Source organism: Lepidochelys olivacea (assembly GCF_965140295.1).
Source record: "Lepidochelys olivacea isolate rLepOli2 genome assembly, chromosome: 2".
NCBI classification, from domain to species: Eukaryota; Metazoa; Chordata; order Testudines; family Cheloniidae; genus Lepidochelys; species Lepidochelys olivacea.
In genome coordinates, this window is record NC_140412.1 from 42,126,769 (window position 1) to 42,143,297 (window position 16,529).

The 16,529-nt window shown below is 40.9% G+C and overlaps 1 protein-coding gene across 3 annotated transcripts in view; it reads right to left on the reverse strand.

Annotated features, from left to right (window-relative positions):
* Nucleotides 1-16,529, reverse strand: part of CPQ (carboxypeptidase Q) — a 270,868-nt gene continuing 254,339 nt past the window's right edge. For all 3 annotated transcript variants that reach the window (XM_084619637.1, XM_084619636.1, XM_084619638.1), the window contains exon 8: nt 1-484. In XM_084619637.1, coding sequence (XP_084475763.1) covers nt 324-484 — 161 coding nt within the window. In that variant the 3' untranslated portion in view covers nt 1-323. The remainder of the gene's footprint in view (nt 485-16,529) is intronic.

Here is a 16,529-nt window from a genome sequence, read left to right on the forward strand (position 1 = left end):
TTCTGATGCAACAGATTTATTCAGTGTATTTTCCTGCTATACAGGGTTACTTATTTACAGATGGCTATTCTGCCATAATTTTAGGAGACAGACATTAGACATTGATTAAAGGGTAAAAATACTTAACAGAAGAAACATGAAATAAAAATCACAAATGGAAGGCATTAAATCAGTAAACAAGACCATGTAAAAGGAATGTGCTTTGAGGTCAGAGAACAAAAACAAAAATCAGCAAAAACCAGGATGGAAAAGGAATTTCCCACAGCTGTGGACCACATGCATTAGTGGACTGAAGAATATAAGTCTTCTTTCTTGTTTTTTTATTACCTTGGCAACATCTCTTCTATGTCAGCAATTACATAGGAGACGACAGTCCAAACAGCAGCACAGAGATTCATTTGGCTTGGATCCTGAACTGTCATTGTGTCCCCTTGAGTATGATGAAACCAGAAGTATTTACTGATGTCATCACGCAAACTGGCACCTACAGAGAAAAATGGGCAATTCCTTATTATGTGAATACATATATTTTAAGATGAACATAAACATGAATTTATTCCTGTGCTGGTCTTCATTAAATCCATATGCAACAGAGTAAGTTTTCATATGATAATTTCACTGAGCCATAGAACATGGGATTTTTCAGCATTTTAGTATAAACAAATTTTACATGTTAGCAGCCTTGTTATGAGTACAAGAAACAGCAAACATGTGAATTAACATAGAAGGGAAAGGCAGTAGTTCCCTTAATATCTCTGTTGCATCAGCAGTAGTATAAATGCATTTCTATATACAAAACACAGGAATCCAACTTAAGGAAATCCAGATAATTATTCCAAGTGTGGTGGTTTTTTAATTTTTTGTTTTTAATGTTGGTGAATTTGAAATAGACTGCTTCTTTTCCTGTGATGCTAACCATCATGTATTTATTAGTAAGGCTGCGAGTCTGTCACAGAGGTCACGGAAGTCATCCACTCAACTGCTTCACTTCAGGTTCCCTCCACCTAACCTTCAGACCCTCCTCCTTTCTCTTCTCCCCTGCTCTCTCCCCATGGCCTCCCATCCCTTCAATGAGCCTGTTCCATCCCCTTGTCTTGTCTTTCCATTTAGCTAATCATTTCCTATCGAAACCTCACACAATTTAAAAAAAACAAAACAAAACAAAACCATGGCTCTAAAATGATATTTGCCACCATCACATTGATTGCTCTTTTTGTATGCTGCATCCCTTTCCTTTTGTCTGATTCATCTATTTAGATTGTCTGTGCCCTGAAGAGCTTCCAACCTGCTACTCTGTGTTTGTACAGTACCTAGCACAGTGGGGCTTGATCTTGATTGGTCCTTAGGCACCATCATTAGTAATATTAGTACATCATACATCATTAGTAATAATAATGCTATCGTGACGGGTAGAAGAGGCCCCAATCAGAAATGCAGATAGAGCTTAGAGGCTGCACTGAGATGCACTATAGACAAACCTCAGATGGAAGGCCATTTGATTGTATAACCTTGTGAATACATTTCTCAGATGTTTATGTCTGAGCTCTGGAAACAGTCTATATCAAATGATGAGGGCTTCAATAAACTTTTTATTAATGTTTCTAAGGCTTTCTATTCTGATTTTGCTTCGTCTCAATGAAAGGTCTCATGCCTTTGTAGAGAATGAAAGCAAAATCTCTCCGCACAGTTCTATATTCCCAACTATTCTTGCTGAAATATGTATCTTTTGATCACATCCTATAATAATTCAGCACCTAGTCCAGTTCTCACTGAAGTTAATGGGAATCTTTCCATTGACTTTAATGGGAGTTGAATTAGGATGTCACTGAGTCTGATGAAATGAGCTCTGAATTTCTGTTATACATTTCTCATAAATGAGATTGTTTGTTCTCACTGCTATTTTAGAGTGTGAGGTGAGGGGAAGAAAAGGGAATGAATTTAATAATACTGTCAAACAGGAAGATCCTCTTTACAAGGTGACATAAGATACAAAAAGAAAAAATGCTAAAGCATGCTGTTATCTGGGTTTCCTTTTAACACGTTCCTTTGGCACTTGTGCCATATACATAGGCAGTATAAGTCAAATTTGCCGCTGACATCCAGTGTGATTCCACTGAAGTCAATGGGGCTGGGTGGGTAATAAGTGCTGAATATAGTCCTATAACTTTGTGCAGATTTATAAAAGTTTTTGATATACTCCAAGTACTTATTAAGATAAAAATATAAACACATGTTATTGTGGTAAATATATTAGCTGCTGAAAATACTTCACTAAAGATGCACTTGTAGTCAAACAGTTGTGGAAAATCCATTATAGCTTTGTAAACAGATCTTTTCCAGGAACCAGGGTACAACTTACTTGCCTGGAAGGTATAATAGACATTCCACGAATAATTATTATGGGTTTATAGAATAGTGCTTTATCCTGGGTTTATGTAATAGTGTTTTCCTTAATTCAGAGAAAAATACCTTTCATCTTGTAAAGTATAACCCACATAAATGCTAAGATACGTTTAATTTTTTGTTTCTTTAAAAAAATCATAAAATGATAATACTCTGTCACCAAAACAATTAGACAAGTGGGCTTGCAGATAGTGTTTTTTTTAGAAGAGAACACAGAATATTGAGAAGACAACACGAATTGCACTCACTGTACCGCTTTTTCTTTAATGGCTTATACTGTATATCATTAAAGTCAGGGATCAATTGCATCTTATAAGGTCAATGGAAAAACTCTAAGACAACAGCTATGTAAACAATTTTATACATAACTAGAAACACAAGAGAAAATCCATGTCCATGTCTGAGTGAAAGAAAAAACTTTCCAAGCTATGGGTCCAATACTCAGTTCTAGTTAAGGAGTGCTTGCAAGTGCAAATGTAGCTCTAAGCCATCTTCATATCCTCCCTCCCCAAACTCTGGAGCCATTCTAAATTCACACTATCGCTGCCAGTGACTCCAAAAGGCCTTTATGGCAGCCAGAGACTGATGTGGTGCAGGAATGTCTTGGTCACACTTCATGCATGAGGAGGGCATATGCTGCAGGAGGGCCTCTGGGCCACCATGCAGAGATAATCCTCCAGTGGCCAGGTAAACTGGCTTTAGGAACATTTTGGGCTGCTCCATCAGCACAAAGCCATCATGATATAGGCAAAGATCTGACCCCTTTAGTTCTACAAGATGTGCATTTGGATGTCTATAGATGTTATCCTTTTTTAATTAAAAAATCATCCTATACAATTTTATAAAAGGGATGTACCGGTAATAATCTTAAATTCTATGCAATGATTCACAACATATGAAGATTTTAGTATAAAATGTTTTTCTGCACAACTTTTCCATATGGATATGATTACAAGGAATCCTGGAATCTCTTAATCTGTATTAACATAGCAGCTCTATTATCAAGCTTTTCTGTTTGTCAAACAAAACCCACTCAGAAGTCACCAATCTCGCCACTTCAAACAGCTTGAAAGTAAAAAGAAATGAAGCTGAGAAAACCAGCTGGGCATAAAGTCTCCATTTTCCTGTTTCTAACCCAATCTGTTGTTCCCTACAGAATTGACTGAAGTATTTCTTTAGATTATGGCATTATCTACTGAGCACATTAGACATTAACAAAGGGAAGGTCCTTAATGCAAGGAGTGTTTTCTAATGGTTAGAGAAAGAGACGTGGAATCAGGCCTCCTGTGTCCTGTTCTTTGACCTGCCAATAACTTGCCACTTGACATTGGGAAAAACACTTCATCTCTCTGGCTTCATGCTACCTATCTGTAAAAAGGATAGCAAACATGCCTTACAAGGGGTTTTGAAAAACTTAGAGTGCTTTGAGATCTTCATGTGGAAGATGCTATAGAAGTGCAAAGTATTATTTGCTGATCCTTTTCCAAAGGATGCTGATTTGCAAAGAAATACAGCTCACATTCAGGAGACAATTTCCCTTTTTCTGGACTTGCAGTCTGAGAAAGACACAGTCAGTACTGATTATGAGATGATTCATTCTGAAACAGATATGAATGCACTCTTATTAAACAAGATATTGAACTGGCCTCTTCAAAGACAGTTTAATTAAAAACAGAAGCAGCTCTGAAAAGGAAAGTTACTATACATCACATCTTTAGAAGTTTAATAGCACAAAAACATGTGTAGAGTGTTCACTTGGCTCTTCTTTCCACTCTCCTCCATTTCTTACATATCAGAGAGCGCTAACTTGATAGATCTCACTGCTGCTGAGTTCCCCGCTCTTACCTGTTCTCCTTCAGCATCAGTCCATCAGCCCTCTCCGCACTTACTCTGTCACTCAGCTTCTTGTCCATTCTCAGCCTTCTCCTCCCTGACCTCTCTTTTCTCTTGATATGGCTGATGATTTCCTTCCTTCCCTCCTCTTTAACTTTTGCCCTTCCCTCACATCTGCTCTGCCAACTTCCAGCCCTGGCTCACCTGCAACATCCACTTCCTCTACTCCAGTTCTTACACTGCAGAGAGTCTCTGGCAGAAACCTCGTGACCAGGCTGGCTTCACTCACTACAAATTAGTTCTCTCCTCATTTGGTTCTACCTTCCTAGCTAACAAACCTCTATTTTTCCAACTTAATTGAATCCATGCCCACAATCCCTGCTGCCTTTTTGCCACTTTTGATTTCATCCTCAAACCCTCCCCCCATCTTCTCCTTCCTTCACTGCTCTCTCTGCACGGGATTGCGCCAACTTCTTCCATGAGAAAATAGACAAAATACAATGTACCCTTCTCTCTGCCTTTGACTTTCCTTCTCTTCCCCCTTCTCCTACCACAACTCCCTCCTTCTCCTCCCCTGTCAGAGATGCAGAAGTTTCTCAGCCGCTCTCCTTCTCTAACCCCTCCACTTGCCCCAGTGACTCTGTCCCGATCCATCTCTCCTCACCTCCCTCACTAGGCCAATTACCCTATCAAAGAAGGAAATTATGTTGATTTGGCATGATTTGTTCTTGACAAATCCATGTTGGCTATTACCTATCACCCTATTGTCCTCTTGGTGCTTACAAACTGATCATTTAATAATTTATTCCAGTATCCTGTATATCATAAGCTGCTTGTCTTCACTTCCAAGGCCCTTTATGGTCTACACCTGCCCTGTCTATCATCTTGCAGTCAGTATTGAAATGTCGACTCCTGCCTCCGATTGGCCCACAGTGCCGTCACCTCCATCACCTACTTGTTAAATATCCAAACAAGTGCTTTCATGCTTTCTCGCCTGCCGCCCCTCATGCTTGGGAGGAGCTCCCAGTAAATGCCACACAGTTAACTCATTATCTTCCTTCAGATCACTCTTGAATAGGAGAGGTTGCTCATCTTGCACAATAACTGGAGTTCCCTGCTGAGGGGTGCTCCATGTCAGGATGTGCACACATCTGTGAACTCTTGATCAAAAATTTTAATCAGCACTGTCCAAGAGTCAGTGCTTGAGCCCTAGACACCTCCATTCTCCAAAATGAGGACATATAGGGAGGGGTGGACTTGCTGCCACTCTAGTTCCTTCTCAACCACAAAGTCCAATGAGAGACTCTGAGGCAGAGGAGAGGGAGGACGGGTACTGGAGCATGATAAGGACACACATCTCAAAGAATTCCAGTAGCTGTACAAGGTAAGTAACCTCTCCGTCTTCTTTGAGTAGCGTTCATGTGGGTGCTCCACATCAGGAGGCACCCAAGCAGGACCTCCATCAAAGAGGAGGAGGAGGAGGAGGATTCCGTACAGAACATAGAACAGCCTTGGTGAAAGCCATGCCAGCTCCGGAAGTAGTCACAAAAGATAAATGCTGGGAAAATGTGTGTACCAAAGACCAAGTGGCTGCCATGCAGATGTTCGAAATGGGTATGCTTTTCAGCAGGGTTGCTGAGGCAGATTGAGCCCTGGTGAAATAAGCAATGACTCCTGGAGGAGGGCAACCCCCTAACGTTTCATAACAGGTTAATATGAATCATGCAACCCATTTGGACAGTCTTTGGGTGGAAATCACCTGACCTTTCATGCATTCTGCAACTGAGATGAAAAGCCTGGGTGAAGCCCTAAAGGGTCTAGTCCTATCTAGGCAGAAGGCAAGGGCTGTTCTTACATCCAGTGTGTGAAAGCTTGATTCTTCTCTTGAAGAGTGAGGCTGGGGATAAAACACCTGTACCTGAACCTCCTGGTTGATGTGGAATTCTGAGGAAACCTTGGGAAGAAAGTGAGGTTGCGGACATAGCATCATCTTGTCATGACAGAACACTGTGTACAGTGGATAAGGCTCCAAGTTCCCCTATCCTCGTGGCCAAGCTGATGGCTATGAGGAATATAGTCTTAAGGGAATGGATGAAGGAGGGAACAGTTTGCCATAGGTTCAAATGGGGGTTTCCTCAGTGCGTTGAGAACTAAGTTGAGGTCCCAGGGTGGAGTTGATTCCTTACCAGCAGGGAAGAAGTTGAAGAGATCTTTGATAAACCTTGTCGTGGTTGGGTGGTCAAAAACTGAAAACCCCTCAATTTGGGAAGTGAAAAGCTGTCATAGCAACTAGGTGAACTTTGCTGGAACTCAACGATAATCCTGAGGCTTTTATATTGAACAGGTAATTGGGAATGAGTGTTAGATGAGAGACAAGAGGAGGTGTAGATTGGTGACTGCACCAAGTCTTGAAGCATTTCCACTGCTGGAGGTAAGTTTTCCTTGTTTTAGGTTTTCTGCTATGAAGCAGTACCATTTGTATATCTCATTCTATATCAGAGAGCCATCTAGTAGCCACGCCATAAAGTGAAGTGCTGAAAGATTTGGATGAATGATCAATCCCAACTCCTGGGTGAGAAGTATCACCACTGGGGAAGGCAGATAGGCGGTCGGTGGAGACATTCGAACGCGCTCCAGGAACCACAATTCTCTCAGCCATGATAGTGCTATAAGGATGGCTCTAATTTTTCTTCTTTCAATTTGTTCAGAACCCTGAGCAGTAGGGGAGTCAGGGGATATGCGTATAGCAGTATGCAAGGCCAAGGAATGATTAGGGCACCTCCCATCCATGCCCTCCCCTCAAGCAAAATGGTCTGCATTTTGGATTGGATGGAGTTGCAAAGAGATTTATCAGTGGGTGTCTGAGGTAAGACATATCTCTCAGAATACCTCGTTGTTCAGTTCTCACTTGTGATCAATGCTGAAATATCTGGTGCAGGAATCCCCCACTGTATACTTTAGTCCTGGAAGATAAACCGTTGAGATCTGTATGTGGTGTGATATACACTAGTTAGACAGTTTTATGGATTAGGTACATAAGGACTGGGATCTTGCTCCTCCGGGATGATTCATATATTGCTGCTCTGTTGCTCAGCATTATTCTGATCAGGTGGTCCCTAGTGTGTGGGTGGAAGTGTTCACAAGCATAACCAACTGCTTTGAGCTCTAATATGTTGTTATGGAGGATAGCCTCCTAAGGGGTCCATCTTCCTTGAACTGTGAGGTCCTGGGAATATGTGTCCCAGCTTATTAAGGAGGGGTTTGTAATGCTGATTCTTGGGAGAGGAGGCTGCAGGAACAGAACTCCCAAGCACACCATTTATGGTTCTTTCCACCAACTGAGAGAGGTGAATACCCTTCAAGGTACTGACTGACAACTGTTTTGCATACTGTTTGCTGTGCTTAATGGGAGTATAAATGGGTCTCTGCTAGGCCTGAAGACTTTGAAAGTACAGTCTTGGTAAGGATGTCACAAACATACAGGCTGCCATATGGCCCAGAATTTGTAGGCAAACCTCTGCTGTAGTTCGTGGGATTTGTTGTATCTTTGAAACAAGTTGCACTTGGTGGTAAATCTGTCCTTGGGTGAGTACACCCTGGCAGTGGAGTCCAGAGTAGCCCTAATAAAGTCTATGTGCTGAGTGGGTACGAGGGTAGATTTTTCCATGTTGGGGTGGAGGCCAGTGAGTGGAAAAAAAGATAGGGTTTTGCTGGTTGCTGTCTGAGCCTCTAGAAATGAGCACCCATTGTCAATTGTCCAGGTAGGGGAAGACAATTGTCCAGGTAGGGGAAGACAATTATTCCCGTTTGGTGAAGATGGGCCGCGGTGACCCATAGGACCTTAGTAAAGACCGTTTGTGTGGTGTAAAGGCTGAAGGCTAGGACATAATACTGGTAGTGGTTCTTGACTGCCACAAAACATAGGAATCATCTTTATGAGGGATGCATGGCGATATGGAAATAGGCATCCTGAAGGTCAAGGGAAATAAACCAATCTCCCAGATCCAGAGAGGGATTTTTCATTGCTCAGGTTACCACTCTGAACTGTTGAGCATGGATGAAAGTGTTCAAAGTTCTGAGGTCCACAAATGGTTTCCCCCCATCATTTATCTTTTGGAATAGGAACTATCAAGAATAGAGCCCTTTTCCAATATAGTCCAGTGGAACAGGTTTGATCACCCTCAGTGATAGGAGGGACTGTACCTCCTCACTCAAGAGATCCCTGTGAGAAGGGTCCCCAAAGAGGGACAAGGAAGGGACAACATAGGCCAGATGGGCCAATTAACCTATTAGGCTGCAAACCAGGGGATATTTAGGCTAAGAAGAAAGCTCTAATCAAGGACAGCTCTCTTGTGAAGGAACAGACGGGGCTTCTATAAAGGCAGGGAGCTGTAGCAGAAAGGAGGCTGCAGCGGTGAGGGCTGCTGTCACTGGGTCGAGGGAGACAAAGGGATTTGGACCCAAGAGCAGGGGTTTATCTAGCAGACCCAGGAGATAGGGGTTTAGCTAGAAGAGTGGAGAATGTAAGCCTGGGATAGGCAAGGTAGGAAGTAGTCCAGGGGAGTGACAGGAAGGTTCATGGTAGTACTGACCTTAGCTGCTGGACATATGGACCCTGGGCTTGAACCCAGTGTAGGAGGTGGGCCTGGGTTCCCCTACCAGGCACAGAATGAGTGGCACAATCTGTGCAGTGAACTTGGAGACTGTCTGTTCTAGCCATGGAGGCAGTGGCAGAGCCATGGCAGTGGACTTAAGGATTGTCCGGGACAATGTGGAAGACTTTGATAGTACCCTAGAAGGGGAGGACTACTGCAACTTGGCTAGAGGGCTAAGCCATGAAGACGAGGAGCGTTAACTCCTGAGGAGCAAGAGAGGGGCCACAGAGTGAGAGAGTGAGATGACGGACCGAGGAACTGCGAGAAGAGGGCATCAGGCTGGCAGAGTTAATCCCCAGACATGGCCAGTGAGAAGAGGTACACAAAAAGCCTTGACAATAGTTAGTCTGATAGTGTGCTGATACCACAGGCTATTACACTGACCAATACTGTCTCACTGTTCCTTTGTATGCCCCATCAATCTGTATCCATCTGTTGTCTTTTGTCTTATACTGTGATTTCCTTAGGCAATAAGGCAATACAAATAATATCAAAGGAAACTATCTTGGGTACTTAAAACTCAGCGTGCATTTGCCATTCAACAATATATATGGTCTGCCCACTAATATACTAAACTCCCACTGTCTCCACCTTCAAGAAAACTCTTGAAACCCAGCTATTCCATTAAACTTTCAAACTGTAATGGATACTCCCCACACAGTGTATATTCTGTGTTGTTTGTATTGTATCTTCATGGTTCAGTACCTCTAGATTGTAAATAAGACCTGCTAGATGAAGGGTACTGATTTTCTACGGTACATTGGTGTGTCCATCTAAGTTGCTAAGCAAATGAACGATAAAGATTTATAAGGTTTCAGAGTAACAGCCGTGTTAGTCTGTATTCGCAAAAAGAAAAGGAGTACTTGTGGCACCTTAGAGACTAACCAATTTATTTGAGCATGAGCTTTCGTGAGCTACAGCTCACTTCATCGGATGCAAGTGATGAAGTGAGCTGTAGCTCACGAAAGCTCATGCTCAAATAAATTGGTTAGTCTCTAAGGTGCCACAAGTACTCCTTTTCTTTTTAAAGATTTATAAGCAGCTAATTATTATTTGTATTATAATAGTTCCCAGAGGAGCTCCATTATGTTAGGCACTGTACATATACATATTAAGAGACAGTCCCTGCATGGAAGTGTTTACAGTCTAAATAGGCATGAGGGAGAAGAGGGGAAAGAGGTACACATAGGAGAAGTGACATCCTCAGTGTCGGATAGCAGGGGAGTGGTTGAGCCAGGAACAGAAACCAGAACTCCTGATTCCCAGGGCAGTGCCCTATTCAGCAGACCATGCTACCTTTCATTGCTTGCTTGCCCAAACAGTAAGCAAAAGTCTGAAGGACCTTGACAAAATCCCCAAAAATCTAAAGCTAAAATAAACCCTGTAAAGAACAACTTACAATGAGCTAAAGCTACTCCCCTCACATCTCCCAAACACCTTTATACAGATGGATCTAGAACATATTCACATCCATTCCCATAGCAGCAGAGGGAGCCTTTGGAAAGCTGGTAATTCAAGCACAAGGATTCAAAAAAAGCTAATTTTTGTTGATGAAGTTGCTTTCCCCACCATGCTGAACATATGCAGTTTTGTTATCCGGTAAACAAAGGATTATTTTAAAAAAACAACATGAAAATCTTTAGACCTGAACATCAACCTCAAGTTCTCCTTGACTTTAATGCCGCTACTCAGCGGAGAAGTGCAAACACTACTGAGTCCTAAAAGGAATGCAACTTTTGGGAAGTAAACCATGAGATATGTAGAAACATATGATACTGTACCTCTTTTAAACAGAGTACACAGCATAAGAATACATACATAAAGAGGAAACCTCAGCCTTGGCATAACTGTGCTGTGCACTGGGAAGCTCACAAGGTCCTGTGGAAAGGGAAATTTTCCTCCTCAGATCACAGAGCATGAGCACAGCCACTCCACATTGTGCTTGGCATTCCTACATGGACGAATACCTGGTGGATCCATTTAGTTGTAGATTCAATAGCCCCAAACTCCTGTGCGTTGGTGCACAGGAAGTTTTCAGGGGTGGACCCCATGTGCGTTCTTGGGCATCTGCAATTATGCAGGGAAGGGGAGATGTATGATTTGCCTTCAAAGGAATAAACTTTAAAGTGAAGAAAGAGTAAAAGGAAAAACTGATCTGTTAAAAGATCTGTACAGTAATAATGTCTTGTTTTTTGACAAACAAGAATTTCACAAATATCAGCTCCTCTGAGGCAGCTACACTTTTAGAAGAATAGGTGTTTTCAGAGCTACTTTGGGTATAAAGTTATCCATTTTAAAATGGTATCTATTGTATTGCAAGTGATATTTAGCATTTAGATTGCAAATGTAGGTGTTCCACAAATGGTTTTTGACCTGACTTTGGTTAATGCAATCATCAGAACAATTATTGTAATGAAAATCCACCTATTGTAGCTGGTCCCTGAAAACATTATGTTGCATCCGATCAGCTGCTTCTTCCCTGGGATAAACCGTAGATCATTGCTGATTTTCATCTAATGAATTTAGGGTAAATTTTACAAATAAAGCAAAGGTGATGGAGGAAATTAATATTTGTTTGGAGAGGGGAAACAATGCCATTAGTTCTGTCATTTAGTTTAAAATGCTGAAATTACAGGGTAAGGTGCTTGAGCATCACTGCTACAGACGATGAAATAGTTTCCAGCACAGAGCTTATACATAATATCACGTCATGCTGTATTACCTCTTGAGTCATTTCTTTTGAAAGGCTTTAAAATTCATGATTTATACAGAAAAGTAAAAGGAAAGCATTCAGTCAATTGCTTCCTTGGCTAACTAAATGAGACCACAATGTAAGAGAGACAAAAACTGAAGTATGCATTATTTCTTGTTTTATTTGATGTATATGAGCGTTAATCCTGTGGATACACTAAACAGACTAAATTACAGTTCAGGATTATTGCAGTTACTTTTACAGCATATTAACCTTTCACTCATTGCTCCAGAGCCACAGTGGCAGCTGGGGAGACTTGCATTAAATTGTATGAAATCAGGTCTCAGGAAAGGAAGTGGTTCTGCTCTGTAGAACATAGGTTAACTGGAATCTAATACAACATATCTTAAACTGCTCCCAATTTACCAAAAGCAGATTAAGCTGCAACATTAAAAGTGTTCTGGAGGCCGTTTCTCCGCCCACCCTCTGGTTTTAAATCAGCACAGATTTAAAACCAAACCAAACCGGGGGGTACTCAATCTCAAACAGCACAGCTTGAAATGAGACCTCATGTTTGACCCACCATCTTCAGCCTGTTTCGTTATAAGAATACGGTGCAAAAAAATGCTTCAAAATGAAGACTTGGTGTGGAATGTTGTGAGGAGAAAAGGCAACGACTATGAAATAAAAACTAACAGTTTGTAAAGGTGCTGTGTAATTGCTGATCAGGGTAACAAATCCATCCCATCCCCCCTTCTCAACTAGTTTATCAACTACAGTCACTGTTTTAATGGTAGGAAATGTCAGTGTGACAAACAACTTTTCTCATGTATCTGAGTAAAGTGTTGTTACCAATGCCCCAAGTGAGCAAAGCACTTACAGAACTATGTGATGTAAGTAGTCCCACTGACTTCAATGGTACTGCTCACAAGCTTATGGCCCAGATTTTTAACAGTATTTAAGTGCCTAACTCCTATCTGAAATCAATGGGAATTAGGCACCTAAATGCCTTTAAAAATCTGTCCCTATGCTATGTCCTTAAATGCTGTGCTGGATAGGGGCCTGTACAAACCATCTTTCTGACTAACTGCTCTCCCAAAATTTAAATTTCTTTAATTTTTCAAAGTAATGACTGTCCTCACTAACTTGTTGCATCCTTATCTAAGACTAAACTGTAAGATACAACTGTACAGTGCTTTGCACAATTTCTGCCCCAAACTACACACTACTGAAATGGAAATTAAGAAGTATGTTTTGTTACTCTGACTACATAATATACACCTGAGTTGTAAAACAATGGTGATTACTCTCCTAATATAAATGTAAATATTTTGGATACTGCTGCCAAAATGCCTCATGCATCTGACCTCCCAACCAATGTGTGTTCAACTTACTAGTACATCACCAACAATTTTAACTGAGATATGCCTGAGCCACAAAGTTCAGATCGGGGTCCTATCTTGAGGTTCACGGCTCTTCGGATCTGGGGTTTGCTTCAGGCTATCTCTAAAATAAGGCTGTGGGTCATTAATCTCTTTCTAAAAAGAAAAGGAGTACTTGTGGCACCTCAGAGACTAACCAATTTATTTGAGCATAAGCTTTCGTGAGCTACAGCTCACTTCATCGGATGCATACTGTTGAAAATACTGAAGACGTTTTTATACACACAACCCATGAAAAAATGGGTGATTATCACTGTAAAAGGTTTTCTCTCCCCCCACCCCACTCTCCTCACCAGCAACCACATACCATACAACAGAACCACTAACCCAGGAACCTATCCTTGCAACAAAGCCCGTTGCCAACTGTGCCCACATATCTGTTCAGGGGACACCATCACAGGGCCTAATAACATCAGCCACACTATCAGTGGCTCGTTCACCTGCACATCTACCAATGTGATATACGCCATCATGTGCCAGCAATGCTCCTCTGCCATGTACATTGGTCAAACTGGACAGACTCTACATAAAAGAATAAATGGACACAAATCAGATGTCAAGAATTATAACATTCATAAACCAGTCGGAGAACACTTCAATCTCTCTGGTCATGCGATTACAGACATGAAAGTTGCGATATTACAACAGAAAAACTTCAAATCCAGACTCCAGCGAGAGACTGCTGAATTGGAATTCATTTGCAAATTGGATACAATTAACTTAGGCTTGAATAGAGACTGGGAGTAGCTAAGTCATTATGCAAGGTAACCTATTTCCCCTTGTTTTTTCCTACCCCTCCCCCCCCAGACGTTCTTGTTAAACCCTGGATTTGTGCTGGAAATGGCCCACCTTGATTATCATACACATTGTAAAGAGAGTGATCACTTTAGATAAGCTATTACCAACAGGAGAGTGGGTTTGTGTGTGTGGTGGGGGGGGAGGGGGGGAAGAAAACCTGGATTTGTGCTGGAAATGGCCCACCTTGATTATTATACACATTGTAAGGAGAGTGATCACTTTACATAAGCTATTACCAGCAGGAGAGTGGGGTGGGGGGAGAGAAAACCTTTTGTAGTGATAATCACACATTTTTTCATGGTTTGTGTGTATAAAAACGTCTTCTGTATTTTCCACAGTACGCATCTGATGAAGTGAGCTGTAGCTCACGAAAGCTTATGCTCAAATAAATTGGTTAGTCTCTAAGGTGCCACAAGTACTCCTTTTCTTTTTGCAAATACAGACTAACATGGCTGTTACTCTATCCCTTTCTAAGACACAAGCCACAATTCTCTCAGTGGAGTTGAACAGACAGAAGTAGGCAGGTAGCAAGTGGTGGGTTCTAACTTCCTAAATATTCCTGAACTATAAAGTGTATATTTTTCTTCAGCTACATTTCAAAAAACCAACATACTTCAATGGAAAAGGAATCTATATGCAATTAAAACTCCTCCTCCATCATTGTCGACAGATTGCATTAGCTTTTTTTGTTTACATTCATTCATGTAGCAACACTGAGCCAAATTAAGAAAGGGGGAAAGAAATGCAATTCAGTGAATTCGGTGAGGGCAAGGGGCGGGCTGTTTGAACTTCCTTACATCAGTTCTGAATTTGGATCACTGGATGTAGCATGTTGCTGATTGCATATGAATTCCAAGTGATCTACATGAAAGAACAAGACTAACATTAGGAAAATAAACAGTAAGTAAAGCATCATTGCTAACTAAACTAATTCTTTCTGGATGCAAATTCAGGATGATATGTTCACTATCCTCTCATGACAGATGATACAAAACTACTCAAGATAGTTAAGTCCCAGGCAGACTCTGAAGAACTACAGAAGGATCTCTCAAAACTGGGTGACTGGGCAACAAAATTGCAGATGAAATTTCATGTTGATAAATGCAAAGTAACGCACATTGGAAAACATAATTCCAACTATACATATAAAATGATGGGGTCTAAATTAGCTGTTACCACTCAAGAAAGAGATCTTGGAGTCATTGTGGATAGTTTTCTGAAAACTTCCACTCAATGTGCAGCGGCAATCAAAAAAGTGAACAGAATGTTGGGAATCATTAAGAAAGGGATAGATAATAAGAAAAAAATATCAAATTGCATATATCTAAATCCATGGTTCAACCACATCTTGAATACTGCATGCAGATGTGGTCACCTCATCTCAAAAAAGATATTTTGGAATTGGAAAAAAGGTTCAGAAAAGGGCAACAAAAATTATCAGGGGTATGGAATGGCTTCCTTATGAGAAGAGATTAATAAGACTGAGACTTTTCAGCTTGGAAAAGAGATGACTAAGGGGGGATATGATAGAGGTCTATAAAATCATGAGTGGTGTGAAGAAAGTAAATAAGAAAGTGTTATTTACTCCTTCTCGTAACACAATAACTAGGGGTCACCAAATGAAATAAATAGGCAGCAGGTTTAAAACAAACAAAAGGAAGTATTTTTTCACACAACACACAGTCAGTCTGTGGAACTCCTTGTCAGAGGATGTATAATAGGGTTCAAAAAAGAACTAGAGAAATTCATGGAGGATGGGCTGGGATGGTGTCCCTCGCCTCTGTTTGCCAGAAGCTGGGAATGGGTGACAGGGGATGGATCACTTGATGATTACCTGTTCTGTTCATTCCCTCTGGGGCACCTGGCATTGGCTGTTGTTGGAAGACAGGATACTGGGCTAGATGGACTTTTGGTCTGACCCAGTATGGTCGCTCTTACATTCTTATGACACAGACTGGCTAAATTACCTGGAATTTTCAAAGACACATAGGGCAGTTAGGTGCCCAACTCCAACTGGCTTTCAGTGAGAGCTGGATACCTAACTCCCATTGGTGTCTTTGAAAATCTATCCCTAGATAAAGCATTACCAGCTCCTCTGTGATCATACAATTGTACAATTCAGGAAGCAATGCAAAAATATGTATTTGGCAACCTTTTTGGATAAAAATATCTTTAGCCTAATTTTGTATTTCATGTTAACATTGCTCTGTACAACCTTTATACAACTTTCATGAGCTGCTACAGGATAATTATGATGCAACTAAAGCAGATATTTTGATAATACAGGGCTATCTTGTGCAACACAGAGTAAACTAACCTTGCCTAGTTTAAACATTTGCTACAGTACCTATGATGTACTGTGACCCTGCCAAAGTCTAGGATGTCATTTTTAACTGTGCAAGTCTAATTGGGATATTTCCCCATTTTTTATTTAAGAAAAAAATCTAATGTAAATAAATGTTGCTGAAAATTTTTAACTTTTGTTTACATAATATTTTATCTATGCACAATGCAAGGAAAAGCACAGTAGACTAATATTGACATCTGACGATGGGTAAGAACACCAAGTGATTCGATCTTTTATAGAAACTCACCATTGAATAATGATCTGTAGATTTTGATGGGGGATAGTAATTCAACACATTCTTTAAAAAAATCTTAATTTATGCATCACTGGACTTGGCTCCCACTGCAAAAAGTCATAAT